Here is a 17,290-nt window from a genome sequence, read left to right as displayed (position 1 = left end):
TGAAACCAGAAATGGGGAAAACCTATAGATAAGTCTAGAAAGCATTGTTACTGAAAACCTATGTGGTGTTATAGGCTTCTTCCTCTTTTTACTGTATGAACCTCTTGTAATACTCTTAATAAATTTTTAGGGACAACTGTTTATGGTGTGGACAGGTGTGAGAAGGTAGGACAGGAGTTCATAAAATTTCCTATATAGTTTTTAAGATGTGTTATACTTAACCAAATGCTGTCTTTATTCTAAAGTTCTTTCATGTTATAGTAAGATTTATTTATATATTTAAATTTACAGTTTCTTTGACTATAGTGAACCAAGGAAGGCAAAATGGGATTGTACTTGAGAAACCATAGGAAAGCAAACAGAAAATCAGACTTCTGGGATTTAAAACAAAGTATTCTTAGGGGCTTTGTGGTAATGAACTTGAGTTTGTAAATCGTGAAATGTATGATGGAATTTAGACTTCTCACAGCATAGAATTGCTGTTGTGTGTGTACCCTCTTTTGTTTCATCATAATATTGGTGATTTAACTTTAAATGTAGGTTTTGCTTTTAGGTTTTAAGAAGTGAATCTTCTGTTTTATGTTTTTCAGTGAATATCACCTCAGCCAGGCAATTAACCGGATGTAGTCGTTTCAGCCATATTTTCCCTTCAGCTGCTTACCAGCACATTAAGATGCATAAGAGAATTCTGGGTCACTTGTCATCTGTCTACTGTGTAGCATTTGACAGAAGTGGGAGAAGAATTTTTACAGTGAGTTTAAAATTTATGACACTTGCATATTAGAGATTTACAACAATGGAAGCTAGGCTTCATGGCATTGAATTATGCTTTGTAAGCAGCTCTTCCTTTTTAGACACATGAATGCAAGAAAAAAATAAATTGAAATTGAAAATCTTTTCTCTTTTTATGTAAGTAAATGGATGAACTATAATGACTTCTATCATTTGGGAAATCTAATGTTTTTAAAAATTAAATCATCAGAAGGCCTTATATTCTAGAGGTGGTTAATTTATGTGAATGAAGTTTTATCTACTTAATTTGATTTCATTCTATTTTAGCAAACATTAAAATGCATCTTTCATTTGCCATTTAGCATAATTGGTGTCAGTTCCGCTTAATTAATGATTACATCATCCTTATAGTTGAGTAGTTGAACTACACAGTTAGTAACAAAGATTATATATTGTAATATTGTATATATCTCTCTCTGTATTCAGCACTATTTTTAAAATTGGATTTTTATTAACTAGATCATATTGTATGCTTTTTTGTACAAAATTGTAGCACACTAATGTTTCCAAGTTAAGGCTTAGTCTCATTGTTTCAGTACTAAGTTAATGTAAAAGTGTAGGTAATGGCATAATTTTCTTTTTAAATTCCTATGCTAAAACAAAGGAAGTGGTTTGTATTTTGAGTAGTTCGACTTCTTGGAGTTCATTACAGATTCTTCCACTGAGGTTTTCTTGACTTCAAAATGAATATATGGATGTTGTTGATGATGAGGATGAGGATGATGATTTTAATTTTTTTATAAACAGATAGCTTATCTACCACATTAGAGTAAAATTGCTTTTTAATATTTTAAAGCTCTTTCGAAATTCTCATGAGGAAGTTCATAATAGTTTCACCAGAGGTTATAACATAGCCTCATGTTTACTGAGAAATGCATGTAGATTTTAGGTTAAAGTTTTAAGTATTTGTAGAGAAAAAAATATTCAAAATATTCAAGCAATTAAGAAAAAAGACTGTCAGGTGTAAGGAAAGAAATAATGGCAGATATACTTAATGCCACCACACTTAAATGTGAGTTAAAAATGTTTTGAATTGTCAGAATTGGTGGTAGCTTTGAGGAGTTCTTCACATATGCCATTATCATTTTAGAGTGTCAGTGCTATTATTTGGACATCTTTTATATTTGCTATTAGATCCATATTATATGAAGAAAATAGACTAAAAAGTAAATGCTTAGAAGCAACCTTAATAAAATCCTCACTTCGTTTTTGCTTTTTTGTTTTTGGACCCCTTTGTGAGGGGGCGAATTTCTGTTTCATTGTAAATCTTTTGTCCTTTTGTGTTGATGTAGGGTTCCGATGACTGTTTGGTGAAAATCTGGGCAACAGATGATGGACGCCTTCTTGCTACACTTCGAGGGCACTCTGCTGAAATTTCTGACATGGCTGTTAACTATGAAAATACTCTCATTGCCGCAGGCAGTTGTGATAAAGTTGTGAGAGTGTGGTGTCTTCGAACTTGTGCGCCAGTTGCAGTCCTTCAGGGACATTCAGCTTCTATCACTTCCATACAGGTAAGAAAAATACAAAGATACCTCTAATATATATAAGAATGAGAATTTTCTTGTTTTTTGTTACATTGTTTGGATAATATAAAGAATGGCAACAGAAAAATTTTCATCTCTTAAGGGCTTTGTCCCTATCTTGCAGACAGGTATGCAGTTTAAAGTTCCTTTTTCGTATAAATCTGTTCTGTTTAGAGACAAGTAAAACGGTTATTTAAAAGGTTTTTTGAGTACAGTGTAAGACATCTTATTTATCTCATTTGTATTTGTGAACAAGGGACAAGACTTGGAATTGCCTTAAGGAACACTGATACCTTTTAGGCAGGATACGAATAGGTTCTAACTTGAATATTGGCATACTGTGTGTTAATATTTAATGCAAAATGCTTGTCAGTTCAGATTTTGTGTTGTGTGTAGTTTAATATTTGGGAATTTTTTATTCTTATTTTCAGTAATTTCTTATTTCAACTTGATGTTTGACGTACATCAGCTTTTTAAATATTTGTCCATATAGTGTTTTTACCAGACATTGGTAGTGAAAGTCCTGGATACTCCTCAAAGAACTTTGTTTTCTTCTTTGTGTTGACAGCAAAACAGAGGAATCCTTTTGACACTGTCTTTTAGTTTGGTCAAGGAGACCACTTTTGTGGATGAGATAATTACTCCCATTGAATTTTCTTTGTTCTTTAGTCACTAAAAAGTATGCCAGGCAATTTTTGTTTTAATATTTAAATAATATCACCTGTTTATGAGGCACTAGCAAGAATTGGGTTCAATGTATATTGGATTTGAAAATTTATACGTCAAATTTTTGATTGGTTGAAATTATCTATTGGATTTTGTTTTGGGATATTACTAGTTACTTGTGTTCTCACCATCCTATCTGACAGACTATTTCTGAAATTTGGAGATAGTCTCATACAACATGAAAAATATGAATATTTGTTACTACTGAAAATGTTTATGGAACTGTTTTGCTCCATCATAGTTTCATTTTCTAGTTTCTATCTCATTTCATTTGTGTGTGTAAGTGCCCTAGAGATCCATGGACCTCTTTTGTTTTTGTTTTTTGTGTTGCTTTTGTATGGACCACTTTTCTATAACATTCTTTCCCTTAGTGATCGCATCAAGTCTCATGGCTTTAAATTTCATCTGTAAGCTGATAACTCCAAATGTGTACTTCCATCTTGGGGCCTATCTTTTAGCTCCATACTTGTACATTCAATTACCTAGTTAGCATCATCACATGAAGGTCTGCAAGGCATCTCAAACTCAACATCTTCAAAATTGAATCCCTGTCTTCCTTCCTCATATTTGCTCCTCCCAAACCTTTTCCCATATAAACAAATGACAACTTCATCCTTTCAGTTGCTCAGAGTAATCATCCCTGACTTTTTGTTTCTCACATTGCATATCTAACTTGTTAGCAAATCATGTTGACTCTACCCTCAAAATATATCCAGAATCTGAACAAATTCTCATGACCTTTGTCATTACTACTGTATTTCAAACCACCATCATTTGTGACCTACATTATTGAAACAGACTTCTAACTGATCTACCTGTTTCTTCCCATCCTTCTTTCCTGCCCACGTCTAGCCTCTGCATAGATACATAAATGATTTTAAGACGGAGGTTTAAAAAAAGGAAATTAAATCATGTCACTGGTGCTCAGAAGCTTTAATAGCCTCCAAATTCAGAGTTAAAGCTGAAGGTTTTACAGTGACCCACAAAACCTTACATTCTCAGCCCCTTGCTCTCTTTGAACATATCTCCTATTGCTTGTTATCATTCTGCTTTAGCTGCTTCTTTAAACCACTCTAGCTACACCCCTGCCCTTGCTTTTGCTGTTCTATATCTTGGAAATGGTCCTCTTTGGATCGTCATATGATGTATTCCCTTACTTTCCAAATGATGGAAATGCCTGTCACTTTTCCCAGGGAAACTTCCTCTGATTAACTTACTATTTTAAAATTGTATTCATTACCACACCAGCACTCTTTCATTTTTGTTCATAGTCAGTTCAGTTCAGTTCAGTTCAGTTGCTCAGTCATGTCTATTTGTGACCCCATGAATTGCACCACGCCAGGCCTCCCTGTCCATCACCAACTCCCGGAGTTCACTCAGACTCATGTCCATAGGGACAGTGATGCCATCCAGCCATCTCATCCTCTGTCATCCCCTTCTCCTCCTGCACCCAATCCCTCCCAGCATCAGAGTCTTTTCCAGTTAGTCAACTCTTCACATGAGGTGGCCAAAGTACTGGAGTTTTAGCTTTAGCATCATTCCTTCCAAAGAAATTCCAGGGCTGATCTCCTTCAGAATGGACTGGTTGGATCTCATTGCAGTCCAAGGAACTCTCAAGAGGCTTCTCCAACACCACAGTTCAGAAGCATCAATTCTTTGGCACTCAGCTTTCGTCACAGTCCAACTCTCACATCCATACATGACCACTGGAAAAATCATAGCCTTGACTAGACAGACCTTTTTTGGCAAAGTAATGTCTCTGCTTTTCAACATGCTATCTAGGTTAGTCATAACTTTTCTTCCAAGGAGTAAACGTCTTTTAATTTCATGGTTGCAGTCACCATCTGCAGTCATTTTGGAGCCCCGAAAAATAAAGTCTGACACTGTTTCCACTGTTTCCCCATCTATTTCCCATGAAGTGATGGGACCAGATGCCATGATCTTCGTTTTCTGAATGTTAAGCTTTAAGCCAACTTTTTCACTCTCCTCTTTCACTTTCATCAAGAGGATTTTTAGTTCTTCTTCACTTTCTGCCATAAGGGTGGTGTCATCTGCATACCTGCGGTTATTGACATTTCTCCTGGCAATCTTGATTCCAGCTTGTGCTTCTTCCAGCCCAGCATTTCTCATGATGTACTCTGCATATAAGTTAAATAAGCAGGGGGACAATATACAGCCTTGAGGTACTCCTTTTCCTATTTGGAACCAGTCTGTTGTTCCATGTCCAGTTCTAACTATTGCTTCCTGACCTGCATATAGGTTTCTCAAGAGGCAGGTCAGGTGGTATGGTATTCGCATCTCTTTCAGAATTTTCCACAGTTTCTTGTGATCCACACAGTCAAAGTCTTTGACATAGTCAATAAAGCAGAAATAGATGCTTTTCTGGAACTCTCTTGCTTCTATGATCCAACAGATGTTGGCAATTTGATCTCTGGTTCCTCTGCCTTTTCTAAAACCAGTTTGAACATCTGGAAGTTTACGGTTGATGTATTGCTGAAGCCTGGCTTGGAGAATTTTGAGCGTTACTTTACTAGCGTGTGAGATGAGTGCAATTGTGCAGTAGTTTGAGCATTCTTTGGCATTGCCTTTCTTTGGGATTGGAATGAAAACTGACCTTTTCCAGGCCTGTGGCCACTGCTGAGTTTTCCAAATTTGCTGGTATACTGAGTGCAGCACTTTCACAGCATCATCTTTTAGGATTTGAAATAGCTCTTCTGGAATTCCATCACCTCCACTAGCTTTGTTCGTAGTGATGCTTTCTAAGGCTCACTTGATTTCACATTCGAGGATGTCTGGCTCTAGGTGAGTGATCATTCCATCGTGATTATCTGGGTCATGAAGATGTTTTTTGTACAGTTCTTTTGTGTATTCTTGCCACCTCTTCTTAATATCTTCTTCTTCTGTTCGGTCCATACCATCTCTGTCCTTTATCTAGCCCATCTTTGCATGAAATGTTCCCGTGGTATGTCTAATTTTCTTGAAGAGATGTCTAGTCTTTCCCATTCTGTTGTTTTCCTCTATTTCTTTGCATTGATCACTGAGGTGGGGGCTTTCTTATCTCTCCTTGCTATTCTTTGGAACTCTGCATTCAGATGCTTATATCTTTCCTTTTCTCCTTTGCTTTTCGCTTCTCTTCTTTTCACAGCTATTTGTAAGGCCCCCCCAGACAGCCATTTTGCTTTTTTGCATTTCTTTTCCATGGGGATGGTCTTGATCCCTGTCTCCTGTGCAATGTAATGTCTCCGTCCATAATTCATCAGGCACTCTATCTATCAGATCTAGGCCCTTAAATCTATTTCTCACTTCCACTGTATAATTATAAGGGATTTGATTTAGGTCATACCTGAATGGTCTAGTGGTTTTCCCTACTTTCTTCAATTTAAGTCTGAATTTGGCAATAAGGAGTTCATGGTCTGAGCCACAGTCAGCTCCTGGTCTTGTTTTTGTTGACTGTATAGAGCTTCTCCATCTTTGGCTACAAAGAATATAATCAATCTGATTTCGGTGTCGACCATCTGGTGATGTCCATGTGTAGAGTCTTCTCTTGTGTTGTTGGAAGAGGGTGTTTGTTATGTCCAGTGCATTTTCTTGGCAAAACTCTATTCGTCTTTGCCCTGCTTCATTCCGTATTCCAAGGCCAAATTTGCCTGTTACTCCAGGTGTTTCTTGACTTCCTACTTTTGCATTCCAGTCCCCTATAATGAAAAGGACATCTTTTTTGGATGTTAGTTCTAAAAGGTCTTGTAGGTCTTCATAGAGCCGTTCAACTTCAGCTTCTCCAGCATTACTGGTTGGGGCATAGACTTGGATTACTGTGATATTGAATGGTTTGCCTTGGAAACGAACAGAGATCGTTCTGTCGTTTTTGAGATTGCATCCAAGTACTGCATTTCGGACCCTTTTGTTGACCATGATGGCTACACCCTTTCTTCTGAGGGATTCCTGACCGTAGTAGTAGATATAATGGTCATCTGAGTTAAATTCACCTATTCCAGTCCATTTTAGTTCATTGATTCCTAGATGTCGACATTCACTCTTGCCATCTCTTGTTTGACCACTTCCAATTTGCCTTGATTCATGGACCTGACATTCCAGGTTCCTATGCAATATTGCTCTTTAAAGCATCGGACCTTGCTTCTATCACCAGTCACATCCACAACTGGGTATTCTTTTTTCTTTGGCTCCATCCCTTCATTCTTTCTGTAGTTATTTCTCCAGAAATAACTGATCTCCAGTAGCATATTGGGCACCTACTGATCTGGGGAGTTCCTCTTTTAGTGTCCTATCATTTAGCCTTTTCATACTGTTCATTGGGTTCTTAAGGCAAGAATACTGACATGGTTTACCATTCCCTTCTCCAGTGGACCACATTCTGTCAGACCTCTCCACTATGATCCACCCGTCTTGGGTGGCCCCAAGTGCATGGGTTAGTTTCATTGAATTAGACAAGGCTGCGGTCCTAGTGTGATTAGTTTGACTAGTTTTCTGTGATTATGGTTTCAGTGTGTCTGCCCTCTGATGCCCTTTTGCAACAACCTACCATCTTACTTGGGTTTCTCTTACCTTGGACGTGGGGTATCTCTTCACTGCTGCTCCAGCAAATTGCAGCCGCTGCTCCTTACCTTGGATGAGGGGTATCTCCTTACCGCCGCCCCTCCTGCTTTGAATGTGGAATAGCTCCTGTAGGCCCTCCTGCCACCCCCGCAGCCACTACTCCTTGGATGTGAGGTTGCTCCTCCCGGCTGCCGCCCCTGACCTCGGTCGTGGGGTAGCTCCTCTCAGCCTCTCCTGGGCTGTCGCAGCCTGGCGCTCTCGGCCGCCACCCCTGACCTCGGACGTGGGGTAGCTCCTCTCAGCTGCCGCCCCTGATCTCAGACGTAGGGTAGGTCCTCTTGGCCATTCCTGCGCCGTCGCAGCATGGCACTCTTGGCCACTGCCACTGACCTCGGACGTGGGGTAACTCCTCCTGGCCACTGTCCCTCGGGCATGGGGTCCTCCCGGCTTCTGCCCCTGACCTCGGATGTGGGGTAGGTCTCTTGGCCACGCTCTGCGCCATCGCAGCCGAACAGTTATTACTATTGTTCATAGTAATAATTATCATTTAGCATGCATTCTATATGTTTTATTCTTTGCTAATTATCTCTATTAACATTGTAGTATATTATTATTTTTTCAGTTTCTTTCTTCTTTAAATAAAATTGAAATAACATGGTATGGTGTTAATAGTGGTTGCCTCTGGATAGTGGGATTATGAATAGCTTTTGTTCTGTTTTTCTGTATTTCCTAGCTTTTATTCAATAACTATGTATTAAAATTGTAATTGTAATGTAATAAAAATTATATTCAAAAATGCACATGTGTTTTAATTTTCTAATCTTAAACATGATTTCTCATTTAAAAACAACCCAAAAATGGGGCTTCCTTGGTAGTCCAGTGGTTGGGAGTCTGCCTGTTAATGCAGGGAACTTGAGTTCAGTCCTTGGTACCAGAAGATCCCACATTCTGCAGGGCAACTAAGCCCAGGTGCCACAACTACTGAGTCCATGCTCTAGAGCCGGCAAGCTGCAACTACTAAAACCCACATGTCTAGATCCTATGCTGTACAAGGGAAGCCACTATGATGAGAAGCCTATGCACCATAATGAAGAGTAGTCCCCGCTTGCTGCAACTAGAGAAAGCTCATTCATAGTAATGAAGACCCAGTGCAGCCAAAAATAATTAATTAATTAAAAATACATTAAATACAAAAATAGATACATTTATGAACTGAATTCCCTTTTGTGATTGAAAAAGTTAAAGTATAATGAGGATAATAAGGTTTTAGTATTTCTTCAAACTTAATCAGTTCAGTTCAGTTCAGTCATTCAGTCGTGTCCGACTCTTTGTGACCCCATGAACCACAGCACGCCAGGCCTCCCTGTCCATCACCAACTCCCGGAGTCCACCCAAACCCATGTCCATCGAGTCGATGATGCCATCCAACCATCTCATCCTCTGTTGTCCCTTTCTCCTCCCGCCCTCAATCTTTCCCAGCATCAGGGTCTTTTCCAATGAGTCAGCTCTTCACATCAGGTGGCCAAAATATTGGAGTTTCAGCTTCAACATCAGTCCTTCCAATGAACACCCAGGACTGATCTCCTTTAGGATGGACTGGTTGGATCTCCTTGCAGTCCAAGGGACTCTCAAGAGTCTTCTCTAACACCAGAGTTCAAGAGCATCAATTCTTCGGCGCTCAGCTTTCTTTATAGTCCAACTCTCATATCCATACATAACCACTAGAAAAACCATAGCCTTGACTAGACGGACCTTTGTTGGCAAAAGAATGTCTCTGCTTTTTAATATGCTATCTAGGTTGGTCATAACTTTCCTTCCAAGGAGTAAGCATCTTTTAATTTCATGGCTGTAATCATCATCTGCAGTGATTTTGGAGCCCAGAAAAATAAAGTCGGCCACTGTTTCCACTGTTTCCCCATCTATCTGCCATGAAGTGATGGGACTGGATGCCACAATCTTAATTTTCTGAATGTTGAGCTTTAAGCCAACTTTTTCACTCTCCTCTTTCACTTTCATCAAGAGGCTCTTTAGTTCTTCTTTACTTTCTGCCATAAGGGTGGTGTCATCTGCATAAAATCATACTATTTCATATTTTATTGTCTCATTCCTGTAGATCCTAGATCAGCATATTTACCAGCCAGATAGTAAATATATTAGGCTTTGCAGACCATATGGCCTCTATTTCATACTGAGCAACTTCACTTTCACTTTTTACTTACATGCCTTGGAGAAGGAAATGGCAACCCACTCCAGTGTTCTTGCCTGGAGAATCCCAGGTTCGGGGGAGCCTGGTGGGCTGCCATCTATGGGGTTGCACAGAGTCAGACATGACTGAAGCGACAGCTGCAGCAGCAACTACTTTGCTGTTGTAGTGCAAAGCAACCACAGCCAGTTTAAGGTGACTGTGTACCAATAAAACTTTATTTACATAAACAAGCAGGAAACTGGATTTGGTGTATGGGCTATAATTTGGAGGCTTCTGCTATAGATTGTGGATTAAGCTTTCTGATGCAAGCTTCTGTAGCTCAGAAATGAATATATAAGTGTACTACCTGAGCACTGGTTTCTTTACTATTTATCAGCTCTTAATGGATAATATTAATTGATATTTTTTGTTTGATTTAAGCTTTGTAGTATTTAGAAGTTCTGTGCTTCCAAACAAGAAAACTAAATAAATGACTTCTAATACCTATAATGATTTTTTGCTTTTGATATGAATTTAAAATTTATTCAAGTCATATTCATCTTGATCCTTTATCTTCATCTCAGTGGAAGGTATTCATTATGTTTATTTGGAATTTTAATTTTTTAAAATTATTTATTTGGCCATGCTGCATGGCTTATAGGATCTTAGTTCCCCAACCAGAAATTGAACCCAGGATACGGCAGTGAAAGCACTGAGTCCTAACCACTGGATTGCCAGGAAATTCCTCATTTGGGATTTTTAAAACTCATGGGCATGCTTGAGACCCTGGTTTGATTTTCAGTCTTCCTGTGTGCCAGACATCAGGAGTACAGTTAACTTTCCCCTTATTCTCTTCTGAGGATGTCTAAAATATTGAGTGTTAGAGCTTGAGAATCCTACGTGACTAAGACCATCTGTGGTTTATCTAGAATAGTAGTCATACTTCAAATTGGCAACTCAATTTATATTTTTAAATCTTTTTTCCACAATGATACATACAGACATTTGACTTATATTATCCATGTACATGAAAATGATTTAGATTTTAAAATGCCAAAATTTCCATTGTACTTCATTGAAGTCAAGAGTTTAAAATGTTAAAACCCAAATACTTAGACTTGTACCTTCCTAGTTACTGATTTTTAGATTTTCTTTTGATGCCTTTTTCGGGTAAACTATAAAAATTTTATGTTGTTGGTATATAAACATGTATTCAGCAGATTTATAATGGTTTAACTAGTAATGACTTTGTGTTTTCTCCTTTAAAAGCAGTGAAATAATAATCTTTAAGTGTTGTATTGAATAATTTTTAAATAAGTGTCTTTAGGACTAAAATATTTCATCCTAAATTAAATGACTGACTTTCTCTACAGTTTTTTTATATTTTAATTTTTAATAAGATGTCCATTAATCTAGGAAATTTAAATAACTAATTTCTTGAAACTGAAATTAAGTTGAAACATGAAAGATTTCTATTCTAATTAGAATTTTTTTTCCAGTTTTGTCCATCAACTAAAGGCACAACCAGATACCTCACTTCTACTGGTGCTGATGGAACAATCTGTTTCTGGCAATGGCATGTGAAAACAATGAAGTTTAAGTAAGTTTAGAATTTTGTTAAAAATTTTATGAAAAGAATGTTCATTTTTCTTTATCATCTTAAGAGATTCTTGATAGTTCATGTATTAAATATGTAAATTATGTGTGCATGGATGTGTGTGTACACATCCATACTGACTTCAATTGGATGTTAGAGATTTTAGAGTAAATTTTTTATGAAACCAATGTTGAAGAGACTATACACAAAATTTTGATAAGGAGTATTTGTTTCATTTCTTACTGTGGTAAGAACACCTTGAACTTTTTTTCATGGTGGTAGTAAGTAACATGGTAACTTATTTGTAAAGCTAAAATAATAATACTGGTGGCATAAAGTATGTTTGTAAGTTTAAATGCATTTTTAACTTCAATAGTGGAAATAGTACCTTTTGACTACCTCAGTTTTGTGCTTTCTATAATATTGATGATAAATCTGTCAATGTCTAGCAGTGTGCTAAAATTCTTGTACATTAAAAGAACATGATGAAAAATAAAAACATCTTACTTTTCTCTTAGAGATCGCCCAGTGAAATTTACTGAGAGATCTAGACCTGGAGTTCAGATATCTTGTTCATCTTTCAGTTCTGGTATGTATAAAAATTGAGTGTTTTTTTTAGTGCCTAAAATATTGAATAATCCAGTTATAAAAGATTTTTCAGTTGTAAAATATTTTTCAGGTTTTTGGAGAAAATGCCTATGTTCAAGAATTAATAGACACATACTAAAAATGTTATAGTAGACCTTTGTGAATTCTAATTAACATATCATAGAATTTGAGTTTTTTTCTTATTTACAATTAATATGTTTTTATGTAACAATGAATTTAGTTGGTAGAAAGTACAGCCTTCCCCCAACACTCACACATAATTCAACATGAAAATCCTACCCTGACTTTTCAGAAAACATGTACTGTGGCTTCGTATAGAAGACCCGTTCTCAGTATGTAAACAGTGTTTTTCTACTGCTGTTAAGAATTGTATGCTAATTAACCTTCTATTTTTTGTTGGTGTAAAATATAGCATTAAATTTTCCATTTTAAGAAACATTTTTAAGTGTACAGTTCTATGGCATTAAGTACATTCACATTGTTCTGCATATATTACCACCATCCATCTCTAGAATTTTTTTCATCATCCCCAAAGCTGCTAGTTTTCACCCTTAACCACTACAGCCACTATACAGAGAATTGTAAATATAGATTATTTTATAAATAAGTTTGGAACATTATGTTTTTATAAGATATAAAGAAATGAATTCCTCAAGGCTTTTAGTGTTTATGATCCAAAGGCCTGTATTTGGTGTAAAAGTTGTGTTTTTATTGGGTGAGTGATATAGTTGTTCCTTAAATATTCCTCTTGTTTTTCTTGAATTTTACTTATTTTTCTCTGAGATATTAATATGCCTTAATTAGAAGATAACTTTGTGTTTGTTGAAGACTTTTTTATTAATAAGGTAAAGTATAACTAAGGAAGCAATCAGAGGGTTTTGAAAGTTTCTTGGTATAATTTTCTTAAATGTTTGTTTATTTTTTAATCCTCTAGGTGGTATGTTTATTACAACAGGTAGCACTGACCATGTGATTAGAATATATTATTTGGGTTCTGAGATCCCTGAGAAAATTGCCGAATTAGAGTCACATACGGTAAGAACAAAATGAAAAACTTAAATATCATGCTTTCTTTTTAAACACCCATGGGAAGCCGGTTTTATTTCTTCTTTGCTGATCTCTAATCTAATATAGATTGGTCCTGAGACTGTATGGTAAGATGTCTCTTTAGTGGTGAAGATTGGTATGAAATTCTGATTTAGTATGCTTATAGTATTTAAGACAATTTCTGACTATATGAGAAGGGAAAAATATATGTTACAGTAATAATTTATTAAAAAAATCATGTTTTAGCCTGCTTTATTAATCATATAAGTGTTTGTTACTTTGAAGTCTACTTATTAAAAGACATATTAAGGTACATCTTAGGAAGAAAATTCTTTTTACTGAACTTAGCTCATTGGTCTTAGTTTGATTATTTTCAGAATGCCGTCAGACTCCTGAAATCTAATCCCATTTAATTGTCAACAACAGCCTTCCATACAGGGAAGTTTTATACTAGGGTGACAGCCATTGGTGCCTGGGAATTTTCTTCTTAAGCTCTCTCCACTGTTGTGTGACATTTACAAGAAATTTTGGAGCCATTATTGTTTATTTATATCCCTGTATACCTTTTACTTCTTCCTCCTCTTTATTTCCTTACCTTCTTCTCCAGACAGTTGTTTACTGTTGAAAATGGGAATATTTGTTTCAACTCACTGTGGATCTCGTGTTCCTCATTGTCAAAGCTATATAGTCTGCATCTGAAAGTACTCAGCTTTACAAGTCTTACTATTACTGTTCCTACTACTTTTGATGCTTAATTGATTTGGAATAGTATTAGTACATATCAGTAAAACACAAAATTTCCCTGAAAGATAAATTTTAAAAAAGATACTTTGTGAGTTCCAGAATCATTCATGTTCCCGAAACTTGAGTAAAACAGAGACCCCTGTTAGAAACTTTTCCTTGAACTTTTGGAAACAACCTCCTTCTTTTGTCTTATCATATGAACATAATTGAATATTCAGCTTATGAAGAGTTACTGAACCAAGCTGAGCTCTCAACTTGCTGTAACTTATTCCTAGATACTAAAATCCTGGAATATTATTTAAATTGTGAAATACAAAAACTTAGGAAATATATAACAATCTCAATCTTGAGAGTATCCAGTAGGAAAAATCCAGTTGTGCTAGACCACACAAAGGAGGCATCTTTACAGTTACCACCCAGGCAAGGTGTATATACAGTATGGTCACATTTATTGAGAGCTGAGAAAAGAGGAAGTAATAAATAAATGGGAAATAATTGAGGGAGAAAAGATGAAGAAAAATTGATTGGTAGAGGGTTTTTGGCAGAGGCCCAGATAAAAAAGGTCAGAAAACTTAAACATTCCCTGTTGAAATTAGTGGCAGCTGTTAGTCATTGAAAATAAGATGTCCTTTCCTAACATCTAAAACTAGTTATTGGAACTGACAGTGAGTGTCCTGAATCTATCAGATAAAAATACTCAGTGAAATCATGGAACAGTGTGAATCACAGATATGTCTGAACATATGAAGATGGTTTAATGTGTTTTAAAATGAAAAAGTAACTAAATATGAAGACATTTAGTATCTGAGCTTTTTATTAAAATTTAAGTGCAAATAAAAAAATTAAAAGAAGTTAAGTTCAAATTTAGTTCAATAATTGTGGTTTGTGAAAATGTTCACCACATTTGAAGGTGCATTACTATAGTATAATCACTACAGTACACATTATATTTGTAATAAGTGTAGTTTAGTCATAAAGGAAGATTCAAACAACAGTATCTAAGTTAAGATACCTAAAGACTGTCAAATGAATTCATTGTAAAATAATTAAATAAACCATGTGAGAAACAGCAAATGACTGATTTGTTTTCTGAAATTAAGAAAAGGTTAAGTGAAAAATTTAATTCAACTACTATTAAATGAATTATTTTAAAGTGGCATTTTAGTGTGTTGTTTTATTATGGGGAATATAATAAACTAATACCTATTCAGAACTATCTTGTCTCTTGAGATTTTGGTTTAGAAACAGATTTGCTTATGTTTAGAAACAAGTTTGTCTCAAATTACTGCTGATAACTATTCCTCCTTAGTTAATAATTTCAGTCTTTATTAATTTTTTTAAAGAAAATTAGAGATTTTTTTAAAAGAAAATTATAACATTAAAAAAATCCACTTAATGATACTTTTGCATGTGAATTTGAGGAAAAGAGTACTTTATTTTAAAAATAAATTAATTCTAATCACAAACCTTTTGTTTTATGTCTTAGGACAAAGTTGTTGCTGTTCAGTTCTGTAACAATGGAGACAGGTAATTATGTAGTGCATATCTGTATAAACAGATGTTTCACATATTTTACCTCTATGTCTTCAGAAAAAGCTACGTCTACTATAGATGTTTTATTTCTGTCTAGTTAAACTGAAAGCTGTTGTCTCTTTTTGATGACATTCTCATCCCAGATCTTCTAAGCTCCCATCCAAATAGTAGCCATAGTCTATCAATTCTTCCTGTATGAATGATTTCTTTTTTTGTTTATTTTGCTTTTTCCCTTTCCGTTATCATCCACCTTGGTCAAGAATTCCATTATTTGACCCATTACCTTCAATATTCTTCTCCCTTCTAAATGTGTCTTATCCATTTCTGTCAGATTAACTTTGCTCTATTCAGAAATTTTTAGTGTTTCCTCTTTGTCTGTAGGATAGAATTCAGATGTTTTAGCCTGACATTCAGAATTCTCTACAACTGGACTTAGGCCTACATTCTTTTCTCATCTACTATTCCCTATTTAAATACTCAGATCCAGCCCAATTGATTTAGTCATCATTATTATTATAGTCCATATGCATTTTCTCATCCATTCTTTTGCTTATACTTTACCTCATACCAGGAATAATCATACCCTACTTCCTTTCACTCCTGTTCTATCCCTCCTATGTCTTCCCTTTCCCTTCTGCTCTCCTTCCTTTTATTTCCTTCTCCTTCCTGTCTCTTTTTCTTCTCTAAGTTCTGTCTTTCTTTTAAGGTTCATACCCTACCTGAAGCCTTTCCTGACTCCTCTAGATTTTAGCTGTCTGTCTTCCTCTGAATATCTAGATTGGTTACTGTCTCTACTATTCATATGATACACATTTCCTATGTCTGTTAACTCAGAAATTATACACAAGTATTCTTGCACCCTCTCAAATGTATCATCCCCAGAAGGTGATAACTTTCTGCCTTGGCCTACAGATTGACCTAGAATAGATTTTAAAATTTATCCACTTGGCATAAATTTGTATCCTTATCTGTCTATAAGGACATTATGTGAGTGACCATGTTTTACTATTAAATACTTTTCAAACACCGGGTGATTACTATGATAAATGTGTTCATCTTCATTCAGTGCAAGAGTAAATAATAATGATCCACCAAGAGTGATATATTTATTAGGAATGAAAAAACCTTCAAATAATTTTTAAGGTTGTTTTATTGTACCATACTGAGTATACATGTAAAAGTTTGTATAGCTACTATTCTTTCATACTAGGAGTATCTGAATTTTTAAAATTCTTTACCTTTTTCCTTAAATGCAAAACATTATTTTATCTAAATTATGTGGCCAGTACATATATCAAAAGATGTCTAATTTTACTAATAATCAAGAGAAATGCAATTTAGAATAACAATAACAATTTTTTCTTTCAGAATGACAAGATATTGAAGAATCATAGCATCCAGTATTGACAAGGGTTTAGGAAAAATAGGCACTGTCCCACAACTTTGATGATAACTGTAAATTGTTTTTTAAAAAAGAACTTTTTAGGGAAATAATTTGGCAGTATGTCAAAAGCTTTCAAAATGTGCCTACCCTGAAGGGGGAATATTATAGAGAAAAGATGCAGAAAAAGTATAAATTCTTCATGAAAGAGTCCGTTATACCATTAAACTAGGAAAATGTCCTTGATTTGACAGCTCCTAGTGTGCGCATCTGTGGCCAAATCTGAAGTTGGAACAAGGTTTTTGTTTTTTAAAAAATGTGCCTGTCCTTTGACTCAGCAAAGATATATATAAGGTTTCACAAAGATGTGTATAGAGATATTCATCACAGCATTATTTATAATGGCAAAGACTGGAAATAGTAAAAATGTTCATTAAGTGGTTGATTAAATTTTGATAGATCCAATTGTTGAAAAATTATTGAAAGGGATGATAACTTTTATATTTGTAAACAGAGAAATATATCTACAAAATACAGTTGACCTTTGAAAAACATAGATTTGAACTGTGCAGGTCCACTTATGAATACTTTTTTAA

The 17,290-nt window shown here is 35.5% G+C and overlaps 1 protein-coding gene across 3 annotated transcripts in view; it reads left to right on the top strand.

Moving 5' to 3' along the window:
* Positions 1–17,290, top strand: part of BRWD3 (bromodomain and WD repeat domain containing 3) — a 156,966-nt gene that overhangs the window by 62,039 nt on the left and 77,637 nt on the right. For all 3 annotated transcript variants that reach the window (XM_027533282.1, XM_027533283.1, XM_027533284.1), the window contains 6 exons: positions 591–751; positions 2,085–2,306; positions 11,283–11,383; positions 11,899–11,969; positions 12,924–13,024; positions 15,267–15,307. In XM_027533282.1, coding sequence (XP_027389083.1) covers positions 591–751; positions 2,085–2,306; positions 11,283–11,383; positions 11,899–11,969; positions 12,924–13,024; positions 15,267–15,307 — 697 coding nt within the window. The remainder of the gene's footprint in view (positions 1–590; positions 752–2,084; positions 2,307–11,282; positions 11,384–11,898; positions 11,970–12,923; positions 13,025–15,266; positions 15,308–17,290) is intronic.

Source organism: Bos indicus x Bos taurus, chromosome X (assembly GCF_003369695.1).
Source record: "Bos indicus x Bos taurus breed Angus x Brahman F1 hybrid chromosome X, Bos_hybrid_MaternalHap_v2.0, whole genome shotgun sequence".
Classification (NCBI taxonomy): domain Eukaryota; kingdom Metazoa; phylum Chordata; class Mammalia; order Artiodactyla; family Bovidae; genus Bos; species Bos indicus x Bos taurus.
The sequence above is the reverse complement of the archived record's forward strand: the minus strand, read 5'-3'. Positions and strand labels throughout refer to the sequence as shown.